This window comes from Anguilla anguilla, chromosome 2 (genome assembly GCF_013347855.1).
Source record: "Anguilla anguilla isolate fAngAng1 chromosome 2, fAngAng1.pri, whole genome shotgun sequence".
NCBI classification, from domain to species: Eukaryota; Metazoa; Chordata; class Actinopteri; order Anguilliformes; family Anguillidae; genus Anguilla; species Anguilla anguilla.
The window spans coordinates 19,093,602-19,110,894 of NC_049202.1; the positions used below are offsets into that span (position 1 = coordinate 19,093,602).

Below are 17,293 nucleotides of genomic sequence, written 5' to 3' on the forward strand. Positions count from 1 at the left end.
CTCTCCTCTCTCTCTCCTCTCTCCCTCTCACCCCTTCTCTCCCTCCCTCTCAACCCCTCTCCACCCTCTCTCCCCCTTTCTCTCCTCTCTCTTTCCTCTCTCCCTCTCACCCCTTCTCTCCCTCCCTCTCAACCCCTCTCCACCCTCTCTCCCCCTTTCTCTCCTCTCTCTTTCCTCTCTCCTTCTCAACCCCTTTCCCCCCCTTTCTCCCCCCTTTCTCTCCTCTCTCTTTCCTCTCTCCCTCTCACCCCTTCTCTCTCTCCCTCTCAACCTCTCTCCCCCCTCTCTCCCCTCTCTCCCCTTCTCTCCTCTCTCTTTCCTCTCTCCCTCTCACCCCTTCTCTCTCTCCCTCTCAACCTCTCTCCCCCCTCTCTCCCCTCTCTCCCCTTCTCTCCTCTCTCTTTCCTCTCTCCCTCTCACCCCTTCTCTCCCTCCCTCTCCCCGCCTTTCTCTCCTCTCTTTCCTCTCTCCCTCTCACCCCCTCTCTCCCTTCCTCTCAACCCCTCTCCCCCCTCTCTCCCCCTTTCTCTCCTCTCTCTCTCCTCTCTCCCTCATTCCCCCCTTTCTCCCTCCCTCTCTCCTCCTCCTCTTTCCCTCCCTCTCTCCTCCTCCTCTTTCCCTCCTCTCTCTCCTTTTGCTCAGAGTTAGACATATTGGCAGGGCGGTCTGATTGAAATTATAGTACAGCTGCCAGTGATATATGCGCTTTGCGGACAGAAAGGAATTCCATTCAGCGCTTATCGAGAGAGATATAGAGAGAGAGAGAGGAGGGGGCAGGGAGAGATACACTTAAAAATATTGCACAACCATGTGCTTGCTGCGTAAAGTGAAAATCACTCCACCGTCAAGTCCCGTAAGGAGAACGACAATCAGCTCCACATGCAGCGCAATATATATCAGCCTACCTTAAGGTGACAGCATTAGTCCCCACACTACCGCACAGATTTATCGATAATAGATATCATTTATCATTTATACACACATAAATTATATTTACTTGTGTGTGTGTGTGTGTGTGTGTATACATGTATATATATATACACACACACACGCGCACACACACGTACATACACACACACACAAGTGCAGGGCTACAATAATTATAATTGGCATCAGCTAATATATTAGTTGGTTAATTACAGCAATTTCTCAACTCATGTATCAGTATAATAAACCATTTCTGACAGGCCTGTTATATTTTATGAATATTAAAAAAGATTTGTTGAGCACGGACCAATATAGGCAAAAAAGAACCGAGGAAGCATCAACGTTTGGTGTCGCTGACAGTCGATAGCTTGCCAGTCGCCTTTAATGATGGCTCGGACTGAAATTAGATGTAGAAAACATCACAGCCTGCTGTTTGCATTGCAAGCGCAACTTTTTATATGAGGGCACCAGTATAACCGAGTTTATGCTACCATTATAAGATTAGCATTCGTTCGACACTGATAGCAGGCTAATTGAAAGTGAGGACATTTTATTTAGTCACCGTTTCAAATTTTAATAAAACCAAGCCACGTAACTGCCATCAGACTCTTCTGGTTCCATATTCAATGTCGGTGTGTTCAGCACTTAAATGACTTCTGCGAAACAATGAAGTCCAGTTCACATGGAAAGCAACACCTAAAGTAATGAACCAGCCTTTCTGACTGACAGCCCTATATATATATGAAGACGCTGGGTATTCGAAGGGAGGGTAGCCGTGGCTAAGGTGGCTAAGGCACAAGGGAAGGCTTCCGCTTGTCACACCAGCAAGAGCAGACAGAGCAGCTTTGTCCCAGCAGCTGCATCTTAATGACAGAGATTAGAGCAGACACTGATGATTAAGGAGTCTTTTACTTGTTACAGTCTCCATTTTATTCAGCAGAAGTATACATATTATTCACCCCCACAGCCGGCCAAACATAAACACACACAGGGACACACAGGAGAACACACACGCACGCGCGCGCAGACGCAGACGCACGCAGACGCACGCACACGCACGCAGACGCACGCACGTATGTTCCCTGCTCGAGTGAAGCAGCATGCACCTTAGAAGAGTAGGTTCTCATTTTTAAGGAGCGTTTTGGGAACTCTCCGCCTCTGGAGTCACCCCTGTGCCATCCGCACCTCCTCACCAGGAGCACTGCAGCACGCTCGCTCCTCTGATGCGTACACCTGCAAGCTCCTCTCTATCGGCCACACTACAGGCTACGCTATAGGAGAGCTATAGGAGAGCTAGCGCTGCTAATAGGAGAAGAGCCACATCCCTGACGAACATCAGCATAACAGCCATATCCCTGACGAACATCAGCATAACAGCCCTATCCCTGACGAACATCAGCATAACAGCCACATCCCTGACGAACATCAGCATAACAGCCATATCCCTGATGAACATCAGCTGCTAGCCTGTGGGCACCTGAGATGTTATTTTTGGGAGGAGGACCTACTGTAATACAGTGGTAACCCGAATTGGCAGAAAACCACCGTAACATTGGCGATGAAGCCAAAAGTAACCACTGTGTATTAGCAGTGACTGTCAGCGAATGACGTCGCCCCGAGACAGAACCGACAAAATCAAAGGTACAGGACCCAGTGCAGCTGTGTTAGACTTCTTTTGGACTCAGGAACCCCACTTCTACTTTTCAGCTGTTCCAAACCAGACCAGCTCGCGGCTGATTGGCCCATAACAGTTACACTCTGGGTGTACAGACTTGTGAAGAAATGTGCGAGGCTTCAAAATAGACAAAAGTCAGCCTTGAAGAAAATAACACGTATGCGTCTTGACTTGAGGTTAACGCGAGGCGCAGCCACCCCCGTCCCTCCCGGGCGATCTCCCTCCGCAGCGCACGCCGTCGCCGAGACCTCCCGCCGCTCTCGGAGACGGCCGCATCCGGAGCTGTCGCCCAGCGATGGCGGCACTGCCAGTCCCGCCGCATCCGCCGGGGCTGAACATCGCGCCTCTCCCTCTCCCTCTCGCTCTCGCTCGCTCCTGGCTATCGGCTCCGGGCCGCTCGGGAACGTCTGGTTAGATTCGGCCGCCGGAGCGTTCACACGCTCATAACACGCTCGTAACAGACCGTAACACGCCACGCTAAATATATCCTCATCTGAGGGGGCTAGACGCGCTGCCAGCATAATCGGCTTGCTGCTTCGCTGCGTGATTTGCTATGTCATTTATCGCAATGTGGTGGCACTGCACAAAATTTCTGCACCGCACTGTTTAAATAGCAGCTTAAACCCCGACCTCCCAATGCCCATAAATCCGTAGGTGGGGGGCTGGTGTTGTGAAAAATTCACAAAACACCGGTTTGGGCTAAATTAAGAGGTAAGATAGTTTCCAATAACTATTTCACACGAAACTGATGGTTGAGGTTAACAGACATGAACACCGTCGGTCTGCTTATGCAGTGTCATATATTTCAGGAGAATCAGCCATTTAAGGAATCAAGGATGCTCAGTTTTGGTCAATACTGTACGTTACTGTAACAATACTGTTAGCGGAGGCAAAGCTAAGCACGTTACTTATGTGGTCAGCCTGTAACCATAGTGTGTGGCCAACAAGTCCTCAAGCTTCTGCTTCTGGGTGAAAGTGCTATAGCAGATTGTGATGGAACAATTATTTGAGTTCCTTAACAACTTTCTGGAAAAACAAAAGGTTTTTCTGTGTGAAAAGTGAAGCCATATCACAGCTGAAACTATATCATAGTTCCAGCACATTTCAAACAAGATATCGGAAGGAACTGTAATGTACAACCACAGAAACTGAAAATAACCACAAAGACGATGTCAAATGTGGAGTCATGTCTAATGTGATTATAAAGAGAAATACTGGCATGAAGAAGAAAAGATGGCTTTTGTGGGTTTACAGAACGCCCATCATCCATTGCTGCCTCAAATCCTGCTTTCATTTTGGCAGGAGAAGTCCACAGTACGAGGATACGTAATCCCCGTACAGCAAAACACTATGCTAATTTAGTGCGTGCGACTTTAGAGAAACCAAAAAGAACAATCTGAACAAGCCAGAATACATTATTTATAAGCAAAATAAACATTTCCACTGCATTTCCTGGGGCAAAAAAAAAAAAGATGCACACACAGGACATCAAGTTCCTCCCAGCACTGACTGCGCTAGTTATCATTAAAAATCAATAACGTGCATATCAAGCGACGGATAAAACCGCAGGCAGCGTCTTTAATCCAAGGGCCGGCTTTACGGAGCGACGCTAATGTCAGTCTGCGCGCGAGGAGCGCTCGCACCAGAGCGGTGACATCACTAACGCGGGCGGCGAAGCTCACGCCGACTCCCGTCTTTCCGCATAGCTATTGTCTGTAACAGGCCGAAACGAAAACAAACAGACGACGAAAGCAAACGAAACGACGTTTAGTTCTTTCAAAAATATAGATGAACGTAAGCCTCTTTTCCAGTGCTTTCCAGTACGAGAGCGTAGCACAAATTTCTGATTTAGAAGAGCGCATTTTGAAGGGAAAACAAATATCTTGTCATGACAACGCATTGTTTATGGTGACAGAGATGGAAGAGTCCAAGCGTAAAATGGAGGGGGATTGTTCCCTCAGCAGGCCCTTGAGACCACCTCGGCAAGAACTCACTGGGAATGCGGTTATTTATTTAAATCAATACTAGTCACAGTCAATGACCTTTACACATATGTTTTTATTCTGTAGCCTTTATCATTAATGTTCAAATGGGAGATCGTATGGTCAGATATGGTCCCAAACACAACCACCAACAACACACGAAATATATGAAATGCTTCAAATAAAACATTAAGTAGAGAGATAATTAAAAATGTTTTATCTTTCTATTTTAATGCATGTGTTTCGTATGGAACTTTTCAATATTGAACAAAATAAATAACACAGGAATAAAAAAGGAATAGGAATTTAAATACTCCTGCCTCCCCTCCTTCACATCATTCAATTGGTCAACCACTCACAGCCTCTATCCAGTCTCACAAAGAGTGGCACACTATTTTACAGGGAGTCTGTTAATGTCCTGATTCAGTAAATATAACCAGCACCCGGCATGAAAAAACACCTCCACCTGAAATTCGCAAATGTAAAAGTCTTGAATAGGCACTCTCTTATACTGGCCAGCACCGGAAATTAAATACTTTTCCCCCAATGGCAGGATTATTGGTAGCGTTTCTCATTCCACCACAGCAGAGTGGGTTTATTTATGGTCATGTATTATCATAAAGGGAATGCTGCAAACCTCTGCTCTTTATATCTTTTACAATTTCAGGTTTACTTTGCTTTAAAATTAATCTCAGCAGAGACAGACCACTAGCCAGCTAGCGAGGGAGACAGATAGATCACCAACTGGCTAGCTAGCGAGAGAGATGTGTAGATAAATAGATCGGTAGCAAATTTAGCTAGCAAAAAATATAGATCGCTAGTTAGCTTGCCAGTGAAAGAGATAGATCACTAGCTAGCCAGAGAGAGGGAGATAGATCAATAGCTAGATCTAGATAGATAGATCAATGGTGAGATCTGTTGTCAAGGATGTAATTGGAAACAAACGACACAGCATTACACCTGCCATGGATGCTTTAGGTGCCAGGCAGCCAGGAAGGGGAGCTTCCTTATATAGTCGTATGGTAATTTATGGTAATATGACAAGCCACATTGCATCCACTGAAATTAAGCCAAATTTATACTAGTGCAACAATTAAAAAAAAAAAAAAAAACACAGATCAAGGGGAGCCATTAGAAGGGATGGAATTAACTAATTAAATCATAATTTCTTGTGTAAAAAATGTATTAAATTTATATTTCCACACTGGCTTCTATTAGGACTTTGGGATGGGCGGGGTTTCAAGTTCTTTTTGCAGCCAAGCATTGCAGTTTAACCACTGGGGAGAAAATGCTTCAAATATTGAGGAGGGTAGTTGCCCACTTGAATCAATTTGACTCTTGTTCTTGAGGGAGTGGTCACATTGAAGAACACACTCGTGCCAACTCATGGTAGAGAACTCTGCCACACAGCCCAACCGGTCCAATGCCATCTGCCCTCGAGAGCAGTCACTCCATAGGGCCTGGGGCCAGTAGTACCTTGAGAGCACAGAAGATACAGGAGTCCTCCATGCACTTGTGTGTGGTCAGCTGACGAAAACTCCTACGAAAGATATCCAGGTGCCACAGGACCTGTGGAGGTAAAGGAATATATTTATTAACTTAAAGACAAAGGTTAAATAAGCATAAATGTAGTTAAGTTTTACACAATAAAAAAATGTGCGAAATCGTTTGCGCTCAGCTGCTTCTGAAATTAAGCAAAAATCAGAAAATATGGGGAAAATGAAACCTCCTATACCACGCAAGGCATGAAGCTGCCTGCTGATCCTCCTTAACGCATTCTGACTGGAGTGCGCTGTTTTGAGATCTGCATCGTGTGCGAAACGTCACTCCAGTCTATAGCTCGTTACGTCTTTCAAAGCGCAAATGAAAGAAAACTACAAAAATATCAAAACGACCGTACCGGTGTGTACCGCAAAAACTACAGTCCCAGAGGCCCTGCACCGGACAACTGCTGCCTCGCTCTGCGCAGCAGGCGAGCGCAACACCCCGACGGGTTTCGGATTTCCTTTTGATGTTACACCATAAAAATACTGCCCAGTGCTTCCCAGCCAGCTCACGGCTAGCTCCCGCTGCCAGGTTACAGTACGCTGCAGCTTTCCAGTCCATCCTCTCGATATGTATCACCGGTGCTCTGCTCTGCCTGTTCTACGCTGCTCAGCCTGGTCCTCATTCCCCCCCTAATCTCCTAGCACGTTTCAGGAGCAGGGCTCAGCAAGCACCTTGCTGCGAGACCAAAATAAAAGTTTCACGCAGCTTTAATACGACAAGCCTTAAAAGGCTGGGACAGCCACGTTCTCAAACCTACGCTCGAGTGTGATAATTTGATCAGTTACAAGCGCAATTTTAGCACTGCGTGTGTAGCGAGTCCCTAGCTGGTCTGTGATTATGAAATAATGAAAGCCTCGTAGCAGGTCACATACACAAAACGGTTGTGAATGAATTGAGACCAAGCCAAGGAAACCTGGGAAAATACCACAAAGGTCAGAAGAGACTTCTGACACACTGACTGAACAGCTGGCAATGGCCATTACAGGAGAGGTGTCTAATCTTATCCAAAAAGGGCTGGTGCCGGTGCAGGTTTTTGTTTTATCCCAACGCTATGCCACCTGATTCAACTAATTAACTAATTATGGTTATCAATCGAGACCTTGATAAGCAGAATCGGGTGTCTTAGTGCCGGGCTAAAACAAAAACCTGCACCCACACCGGCCCTTTTCGGATAAGATCGGGCACCCCTGCATTAAAGGAATAAACATCAGAGTGCATTCACATCGTTTCAGATCCTGAGATATCCAAATAAGAACGCGCCTATGGACCTTTCTACACAGGGGGGCACGCACAGACGATAAGAACAGATGCACACGCATATTATTCATACACCAAAGCAAAAGTTTCTCCGCGTGAGGCACATCAGGGTTCACAGTTTCTGCATACAGTACAACACGACCATCTCCACGAGGCAAAAGAGACAGAAGCAGCAACATAAAACCCCAAGAAAGTTTTAGCTCATTATTCCTCAAAATGAAGAACACAGCAATAAAGTCAAATTAACAAGGAGAGACATCAGCATTCACCCTCAAACGATGCATTTCTCACCGAGTACTGCGTAACATTCGATAAGTTAGGCCCGCAAAATAAAAAAATATGCATAGCTTACCCTGCACATTTAAGTTTTGCATATGAATAATAGATCAGTCCTCACGCCTCTGCAGCACTGAGATCACGCGTTGCCCTGCCGTCCGAATGACACGGAAGAGCCATTTCTGACGGGAGCCCGTCTTCGACCAGGTTCATCCCCGCGCGGGACCGGGGCGCGGTCTTTCCCAAACGGCGTTCCGGCGGCGGCGGCGGCGACGCGACGCGCTCTCCTCCTTCCGCAGCCTTTCGCAGTCTCCCCCCCGAACGCGGCGTCCGCCTTCTCAGCGCGATCGAAGAAGAGAAAAGCCCCCAGCGAGCCTCGATATCTCCCGACTAAGCTGAAACTCCCGGAGTCCGCAACCCTGGAACCCGGCCACAAAACCCCCGCTCTAAGTGCTATCGAATTATTTCATCACTTTGTCCCGCCCCCGCCCCCCCACACCCCCCACATCCCCCCCCCCCCCCCGCCCCAACCCCTTCTCACAGTGTCGACTCTTCCCCGATTCCCTCTCCCATTTGTCAACGCGGCTCGCTTTCTTTCCTGCGGATCGAAACCGCGAAAACCCGCGCGTACCCGCCTCCCCGCTACAGAGGCTACAGAGTCCCACCGTGTCTTTGATCTCAAGTTATTAATTTTTAAATGGCAACCCGGTCGTTCGTATGTCATCACGCGTGCCCACTCACCAGGAGGAGAGCGGGTATGATCTCTGTAAAAATGGGCGGAGCTCTAGCTTTGACACTCGTGAATTAAACGATGATGCAGCAATGGCAGCACGGTGATGTCATACAGGCAGTGGAGTGGATTAACTCCTGAGAAGGGGAGAAGGGGGGAAGGGGGGAAGGGGGGAAGGGGGGTGATGGTGGTGAGCAACAAAGATGGCCCTGTAATCTTGACTCACTCCCTACAGGGACACAGCCGATAATGGCCGATACACAGTTGTCACCACACCACACTCGGGAGGCCACTAATTGCTGGAAGTCACAGCAGAACAGTTTTACCGGACAGAGATGCGCCATATAGCACAATGCAGAACTGGCACCTCCTCTGCAGCAGATGGATGCAGATGCTCCATAAGTGGTCTGTTACAACTGTTCGTGGTGGCTTTGCTATATCCATAGGGCCATTTCCTGAATTTCCTGAAGTACCTGAATATTGTATGTGTATACCAGTGTGTGTCTGTGTGTGTGTGTGTGTGTGTGTGCGCGTCTGAATGTGCAAGTGTGTGTGTGCATGTGTGTGTGTGTGTGTGTGTCTGAGTGTGCATGCGTGTGTGTGCTCGAGAGCATTTGAGTGTGTACGAGTGTGTGTGTGAGCGTGTGTGTGTATGGGTGGGCATGTATGAGTGTGCATGTGTGTGCGAGCGTGCGCGCGTGTGTGTGTGTGAGTGTGCACGTGTGTGTGTGTGTGTGTGTGTGTGTGTGCGCCTGTACGTTTCTCGTGCTCCTATGTGCCTTTTACATTTAACTACATTTTAAGGCTAATTCAGTCAAACCCAATGTTCATCATCCCAATGAAAAATCTGGTATGTAAGCAGGATCACATTAATAACTGCACACAATACTATTACGACAGAATAAAACAGCCCACGCAGAAGAAAGCCTCTGTTCTCCATGACCAGCCAGACCTCGCACAACACGCGCCAGCATTTCCCTCCCCGCGCCTCCTTCCGCGCCGTCCCGCAGCCCCGCAAGACCGAATAAACAGCAATTAACAGCATGTGTCGACGAGGCCGTGAACGCGGCGGGAGGAGGAGGCGGACGAGGAGGGCGAGGAGGCGGCGGGCGAGGAGGTGACAGCTTGCATGCAGGCGCTGGCGTCTGCTTTTTTTTATTATTAATACTTCCTTCATTATTTGTGATGAATCGCCTCCCCGCCGAACAGCAAATGGAGCGAAATCTGCCCGCGGCGGGCGGCGTGGGGCGCTGCGGTTGGCACGGCGGGCGCTGACCAGCAGGCAGCGCCGCGCCTCCCCCCCACCCCCCCCCCCCCACCCCGAAGGGACGCGAACCGCGCGCGCTGACGGCCGCCGCCCGCCGTCAGCGCGACTCGAGAGACGGATTTAATTAGCTGCGATGGGATTAGCCGCGCGCGGGGCGATCCGTTTAGCGGGCAGGTCCGTCCGGAGGAAGCGCTAGCGGCAGGCCGCGTTTTACCGAGTCAGCGGAAAAGTACCGGCTGCCCTTCGGTTCGCCTCGTTTCCAGAGGCTCGAACTCTGGCGGAGCACCTGAAAAAAATGTCTTGATTTTTTTATGGCCTAGGTTTCCTCCAATCAGATTGGTGGCAGCAGATTTCTGATAATAGATTTAATTGGCTGGTTCGGTCATTTCATACACCCACCCCAAAGACTCTGGGCCAACCCCTCCCCCTGAAGCCTACTTTGCTACTGATCTCCCCACATTGGTACAACCGGCAATCATGGATGATAATAACCATGCACTCTGTTAACATGGTGAGTCCGAAAGATATTTTCAATGCTAGAAGAGATTTCAATACTCATTGCACTCACCTCTGCAAAACTGTTGTTTCAAACCAAGCTATCTTGCCTCCTATGGTATAGGAAAATTTTTATCTGCCAAGCCTGGCTAACACTATGCAGTTTGTCATCAAAGCATTATCCAGCACTCCGTAGAGCCCTGTCACTCAAATCATGGCCCTCGTGGTCCTGGAGGTCGTACGGTGCCTGGGTAGTTACATGCCTGTTACAGCGTGGTTAGCGTGGTTTAGAGTCCACATCGGGAGTTCAGAACAAGGGCTGATCCGTTTCAGGATGTTGTGCCAACTTCTGCTCTTATTATTAATTTAGTGGAGTTTGCATGTCCTCCCTGTGTCCCCTTGGGTCTCCTCCGGGTACTCCGGTTTCCTCCCACAATCCAAAGACATGCAGGTAGGCTAAGTGGAGACTCTAAATGACCCGTAGGTATGAGTGTGAGAGTGAATGGTGAGTGAATGGTGTGTATGCATTGCGATAGGTTGGCGGCCTGTCCTGGGTATATTCCTGCCTCCTGCCCAATGCATCTTGGGATTGGCTCTAACACTCTCCACGACCCTGCCAAGGATAAGCGGGTATAGATAAAGGATGGATGGATGGATATCTTGATCTGAAATTCGTATAAGCACCAGCTACAGTAAAGCAACAGACTGCGAGTGAATCCTAAAAAATTTACCGGGCTCAAGTACAGGAGTGAACCAGCATAGTTTATAGAGCTGTCAGAAAACTAAAACTAAGGTAATCGGTTGGAACAAAAACCAGCACGCAGACTACCCCTCCAGGACCGGAGCTGTGCACTTCTGGTCTACATTATTTACCAGTGCACCGCCTCACAATGTTCCAGCTTTGAATCACTGCCTGCAATTGACTACACGGAAATAGTAACTGAAACTGAGAACAGCTTTCTTGTGATGTTAACGGCATTGCTGTGTTATGTGGTGCTCACATTCCTTTGGTACTTGAGTGTTTCAAACCACGGCAAGTTTGATTCCTCAGATTCCTTACAGATTTTTCAGCTTTCCGCATAAAACGAAAGAGATGGACCATTCACTTGTTGTGGCCGTGCTCGACAATCATCCACAGCAGTGGTCCCCAGTCTCAGTGCTGCTGACCCCCAGTGGATGCTACTTTTCATTCCGAACACAGTCGCAATCCCAGAATTCTAACGAGCAGTTAATTTTTCTTAATTAGGTTCTTTTCTTGTCTAGAGGGAATATTTACCCTCTTAAGTCACGTTACGTCAGAAATACCTACACATTCCATGAGGAATAACAGTTCTCATGTAATAACACGTTCATGTTGCGATTATTATTTTATATTGCAAACAATTACATAAAAAGCGGTAACCAAATTATTTAACAGATTTAAAGACCGAGGTGAATCAATAGGCTATTATTTGGTGAAAGTATGGACACATGTCCACTAAAACTAACAATTTGGTAGATAATGAAGAATTCAAAGACAAAGCAACTGATAAAAAGCCAAAACATTGCATTAATAAGTTTAAGGAAAAGATTAAACATATTATACACACATATTTAACAACCTAATTAAGAGCGCATTGATTCACCTAATTTGACCAGTTTAAAAATGTGTTTCCCTCTTTTTTATGCAGTTGCTTGCAATGTGAACATAGGATGTTTTTTTTATTCTTCATGCCATGCACACAAAACATGGCTTAGGAGGATAAATTCCTCCAAAGACGAAAAGCACCTGAAAACATAAAACATAACTTAAAATTCTGAAATTTCAACTCTGGTTGGAACAGAAACCAGCAAACCGGGGATTCCCCAAGACCGGTTGGGAACCACCGCTCTGCAGTGTGAGCTTTCTGAAACGCCGTTCTTATTGGCTGGTTACCTCTGGTCAGCAGCAATGCACCACAGATAAAACCAATCTATTTGGTTCTTTCTGTACCTGAATATCCATTTGCTTCATATCTATTAAAATCTCCGTACTTTACATTATCGGACCCCTGAATTATCTCCTATAGAAGAACTTTCAGCTCATATACTGTATGCTGTGGGACCCCTGAAAATGTATTTTCTAAACCAGAACATTGACTTCCTGTGCCACATTTGCACTCGGGAGTGACCATCAGAGTAAAACACTATCGCCCCGGTGACGTCAGAGAAATAATCACAATAACACATGGTGGACACAGCGAACCTTGCGATCTGACAGTGGCCTGGAACCTGACAAACCAATGAAAAGCCAGGTATCTAAAGTGCAGGACACTAACAGAAAGAGCCATTCTGACCTACACGGCACATGCGAATTACAGTACGCTTCAGTGACTGTTCATTAAACCCTTTCAAACAGCCTGTATAAACTACACAGATGCAGAGTTTTGGTGTTCTCTCAAACTTACTGCAGCATATACAGTTACAGCCCCGGTCAAAAGCATGGAACGGTAAATTAACTGTTCACTAGGGACTAAAAATAAGTATGTGCAGAACATGCAGGACATTCATACACACGTATAGTTTTTTTTTTTCCCTCTCACATACACAAACTCTTAAACAGACACAGTATTTCATTTTCTGTCACACACACCCACACACACACATCTCTTAAAGACCCCCTCCACCCTTCGAGGTTTAGAGAATGCGCAGCGATTGTCCCGAAGCCCTGAAAAATCATCTGATGTGACAGGACATGATCCGTCAAAATCACCAGGACTGGAACCCCTGCCCCCCCCCCCCCCCGCTATCCCCGGGGCCCGAGAATCTCACATCCGGGTGTGAACTTCCGAGCGTCGCGGCGGCGGGGCTAGCCAGAACGCCGTGGGCGTGCGGGCCGAGCGGATGAATCCGGGACGCCGAAGGAGGCCGGCCCTAAACCGTAACCTGGGTCAGCGCACGGTACAGAAAGCCCGGAGAGGGGGGCGGGGCCGGAAGGGTTGTGGGGGGTAAAGGCCCCCCCCCCCCCCGCCCCCTTCTCCCAATGAAGGTGTGACAGCTTGCTCCCACTTCAGGGAGCCCGCTCCATCATCTCGCTCGGTCATGGGGAAATGAGGAACACAGTGAGCACAGCGTTTGGGTTTATTTAGTTGGAGATAAACTCTGAGTGATGATGGAGGCAGGAGACAGCCAGGCCTGCCAGAGGAGCCAGCGGTTCCCCACTAACACGCCCCGATAAGGGAGGGAGAGAGAGAGAGAGAGAGAGAGAGAGAGAGAGGGGGGGGAGGGAGAGAGAGAGAGAGTGAGAGCAGGAGAGAGAGAGTGAGAGAGAGGGAGAGAGAGAGAGTGAGAGCAGGAGAGAGAGAGAGAGAGAGAGAGAGCAAGAGAGAGAGAGAGAGAGAGAGAGCACCACAAGCATGGATGGCACATTCAATTTGTTCATCCATGCCCTATCTATGTGTGTATGTCTGTATGTTTGAGATATCCACACCCATCTCAGGGACCCCTAAGAAAAATGGAGTATGTCACAATATGAAATACAAAAGCATTTCATGAACTTATTGTAAAAAGATATGTCAGGAGGGGTGGGGGGGGGGCAGAGAGGACCTGTCTGTCCATACATATTTGGTATGTGGTACCCATGGGGTCTGGAGGGGCAGGTGCACAGTAAAATGTGCAGCGTTAATTCAACTCCAACAGAGTTTATATAAGTACACTCTGGCCATAGAATGTTTTACTATTACAATTTTTATTCATTTATTTTATTTTATTTGTTATGCTGGGGCCTGAGCAGATTCAAGCAAGGTGTTCGGCAAAATCTTTTACAAAGATTATCTAAAATTAGGAAAGAGTGTACGCATTTCATTCAGCTGCACAATATTTGTGTATGCTTGCATGTGTGGGCATGTGTACACGCGTGACTGTGCGCACGTGTGCATGTGCCCGTGTGTATAAATGTGTGCTCGTATACGAGCGTGCCCATGCATGCCTTCGTACCTGAGCGAGTTTGTGTGTGTGTGTGTGTGTGTGTGTGTGTGTGTGCGCGTGCGTCAGTTCATACTGTTTATGTGAGTTTTCATTCCAATTAATTTGAGTTGATGAGCTATTAATTTTATCGTAATCTGGGCTTGACAGCCCTGAAGTACCTACTCTTAAATCTTTATTGGTGATGTGGGAACTGAGCTTCTTCTAAAGCTGCAGATGCCGCAGAGCTACGTAAAGGGGTCATTTCCACATTTGAACCCGTCAAAATGAATTAGTAATACCGAACGCAATTAATCTTTATTGATCGAGAGTAATTAGTCAGTCAGAGGGGCCCAGACAAATTAATTTAACAACTAATTAAGCTTAATTGAGACAGCTGTCCCAAATTTGATCAAGGGACCAGTATTAACGTGAATACGACGAAGTTCATGTTTCAACCTTGTGACTGGTACAGAAACGCGCCCCTCCCACCTCCCCCTCCCCCACGCCCTCGCCGCGCACCGCACGTTTTCTTTCACAAAGAATTGGAGCAGATTAATGCAGGTATCGAATGAAGATCAGCGTTCACTCGACGGACCAATTAAGCCCAATTAACTGAGAATCCCGCCGGAAGGAAAAGCAGCTGATGCAGTCTGCTTACGGAAACCGGGCTGGGCAGGAAGGTGCCTTCAAACCAACGAGAGCTGTGGTGAGCCGCGGTCCACTGAGGGCCACATCACCGTCTGCTGGTTTTTGGTTTCCACCCTAAAATCAGCGACCGATCTATGTCCAAGGAACCGGGTTGAGGCGAGTTCACTATGTCATCGCTTAGCAATGAAAATTAGCAGTTGCTGCAGCTCAAGAGCAGGGTTCGAGACTCCCGAATAAGGCTACACTTACATCGCCAGGTAAAAGTGGCCCAATTCAAATTTTTGCTCACATGTGACACAGATCAGATGTGTATTATGAACGTGAAAAAAGAAAAAACCACATGGAATCGGATATTGTCATATCCATTTTGGGCCACGTTTGCATATGGAAATGGAATCGGATCTCTGCCAATGCAACTGTCATCGAAACACACAAATCGGAATTTCATGGTCATTTCGATTTCCACGTCACTCAAAATGCAACATTCTCATATGCATTTTAATTTATGTGTAACGTAATTACATGCACAACCATTCTCCGCTGCTACTGTAACATTAGTTCAGTAGAGGACAAAGGCTCAGGCTAGTGGACGAATACCAAGGTTACGTACATTTTAAGCCAGTGAGTCAGTAAAGGCAAAAACACAGTGGACAAAATAGGCAAAACAAATGAGCCAAAATGAGTGCAGTTTTCACGGTAAGTGAAGAACGAAGACGTCATGATTGATAACCTTCCCCGTTTGTTTCTGGCATTAATAACGTTCAGATCCGACAGTCAAAACATCACAGATTCAGCTTTTCGTAAGCATTCAATTTAAAAAGATGCACCTCCCAGAAACGTAACCTGCCTACTGCCTACTGGTATTTGTGCTCACACAAGTAATATGAAATATGATTCATTCCCCCTTGGAAGAATTACCCTTGTACAGTAAGAGAAGATCCTTTGCTTTTTTTCTACATTTTTTTACAATTGCTACTTTACATAATGGTTTCATGTTATTTCCAATAAAAAGAACATGATTTGCTCCTTTGTATCCTGATGTTTTCACTGCTCTCCAGTACAGTTCTGCCAAACATGAGCATCAAAGGGAGTTCCTTTACATTAATAATTGCCCATAAAAGAGATGGTGCAATTGTTCATTTGAGCAGACATAAATCTCTTTAATCTAGTCAAAGAAAAATCTCCCTGAGGAAATGTACAAGACGCTTTTCACAAATAATGTTTTTTATAGAATTCACCTATTTATTTGCAATCTTGATCTGAAACAAGTGCACAAATTGAGTGGGTTTTTTTTTGGTGTGTTTTCAAAGACTGAGTCATTCCGAGTAGCTGTATATAAAAGTACAGTGCTGTATATGCCTAGAGTACTTGGACCCTCTACCGTTAGTCTCTACCTACCAAAGCTGGCATGAGCATTAGCCACACAGTCATATCTGTTGGAAAAATATGACGCAATGGACTCTGATTGGCTGTTGGGAAGCGATGCTCTGGCAACTTTTGTTTCTCAGTTGCCCAGACGTTCTGGTCACTGGCCGTCGCTCAGCTTCATAGAAAATGAACCGAAGACTTGCGGACTGAATTGCTCGCTGTGTGAGTGCGTGATCCCTGAGTACAGAACACAAAAGGCCTTCTCTACATTCTCCAGGAACCCACACCTCTGTACAACAAAAAAGTTACACTACTGCTTCAGAGTTTCAATTTGAAAGCAAACGAGATAATTGCACTAATGAAGCACTTTGAGGTTTGAATGAATACCGACACCCCTCATTAATTTCTTTCCACCGAAATTTGAAATTTCCCTTCCAGGTATTTCGAACGGCAATGATTGCATAACCAAGCCCTGTGAGACCAAAAAAGGTGAAAAAAATGTCTTTTTAATGGCTGTAATTATCATAAAATCTAAAACGGAACGTGCTGGCTGGCAAAGGGAAGGAAAAATTAATGAAGACAAAAAAAAAAACATTCGGGAACCCAGAATTCCCTTTGTGATAATGAGGATTCAGTGAAGGATGAAAGGCTGTTTACCAAGAGTTTTGCTACGCTTCAATACATCTTCGTAAATAATAATAATAATAATAATAATAATAATAATAATAATAAGAGTAGGAGCAAAAAGAACAGCCGCTGAAATATGGCATGAAAATTTTGAAAACAAATAAGAATAATTGGGTCCAAAAATACAAGAAAATAATAACTTTCTAAAGGAAAAGCTTTTTCCACCTGCCTCTGTGCAGCGCCTTCCAAAGGACAATAAAATGCACGCATCATTTTTCTGTCATTTTAAAAAAAATGCCTGCCCTACTGTCTGGCAAACGTGGAATTCAGTAAAAAAAAATGCTTAAACAGTGCCTTAAATATTATGGTGATTAAGATGGCGTTTCCTGAGCGACACTTATACACATTCATCCACATTTTTCAGGGACAGTGCGTCAGTGATGTGACTCAGCTACAAGAAGGTGACATCACGCCTGAACTTCCAGTAAGAGTACGAGCAGCCTCAGGTCCTTCGCTTGGTGAACCAATCACTGCAGACGGTGAGGGGCTGACTGGCGGGGCCTAGCCCT

The 17,293-nt window shown here is 46.5% G+C and overlaps 1 protein-coding gene across 8 annotated transcripts in view; it reads right to left on the minus strand.

Moving 5' to 3' along the window:
- Positions 1-17,293, minus strand: part of LOC118221694 (inactive ubiquitin carboxyl-terminal hydrolase 54-like) — a 93,033-nt gene that overhangs the window by 37,536 nt on the left and 38,204 nt on the right. For all 8 annotated transcript variants that reach the window (XM_035406995.1, XM_035406993.1, XM_035406989.1 and 5 more), the window contains one exon: positions 6,061-6,153. In XM_035406995.1, the coding sequence (XP_035262886.1) occupies positions 6,061-6,153 (93 nt within the window). The remainder of the gene's footprint in view (positions 1-6,060; positions 6,154-17,293) is intronic.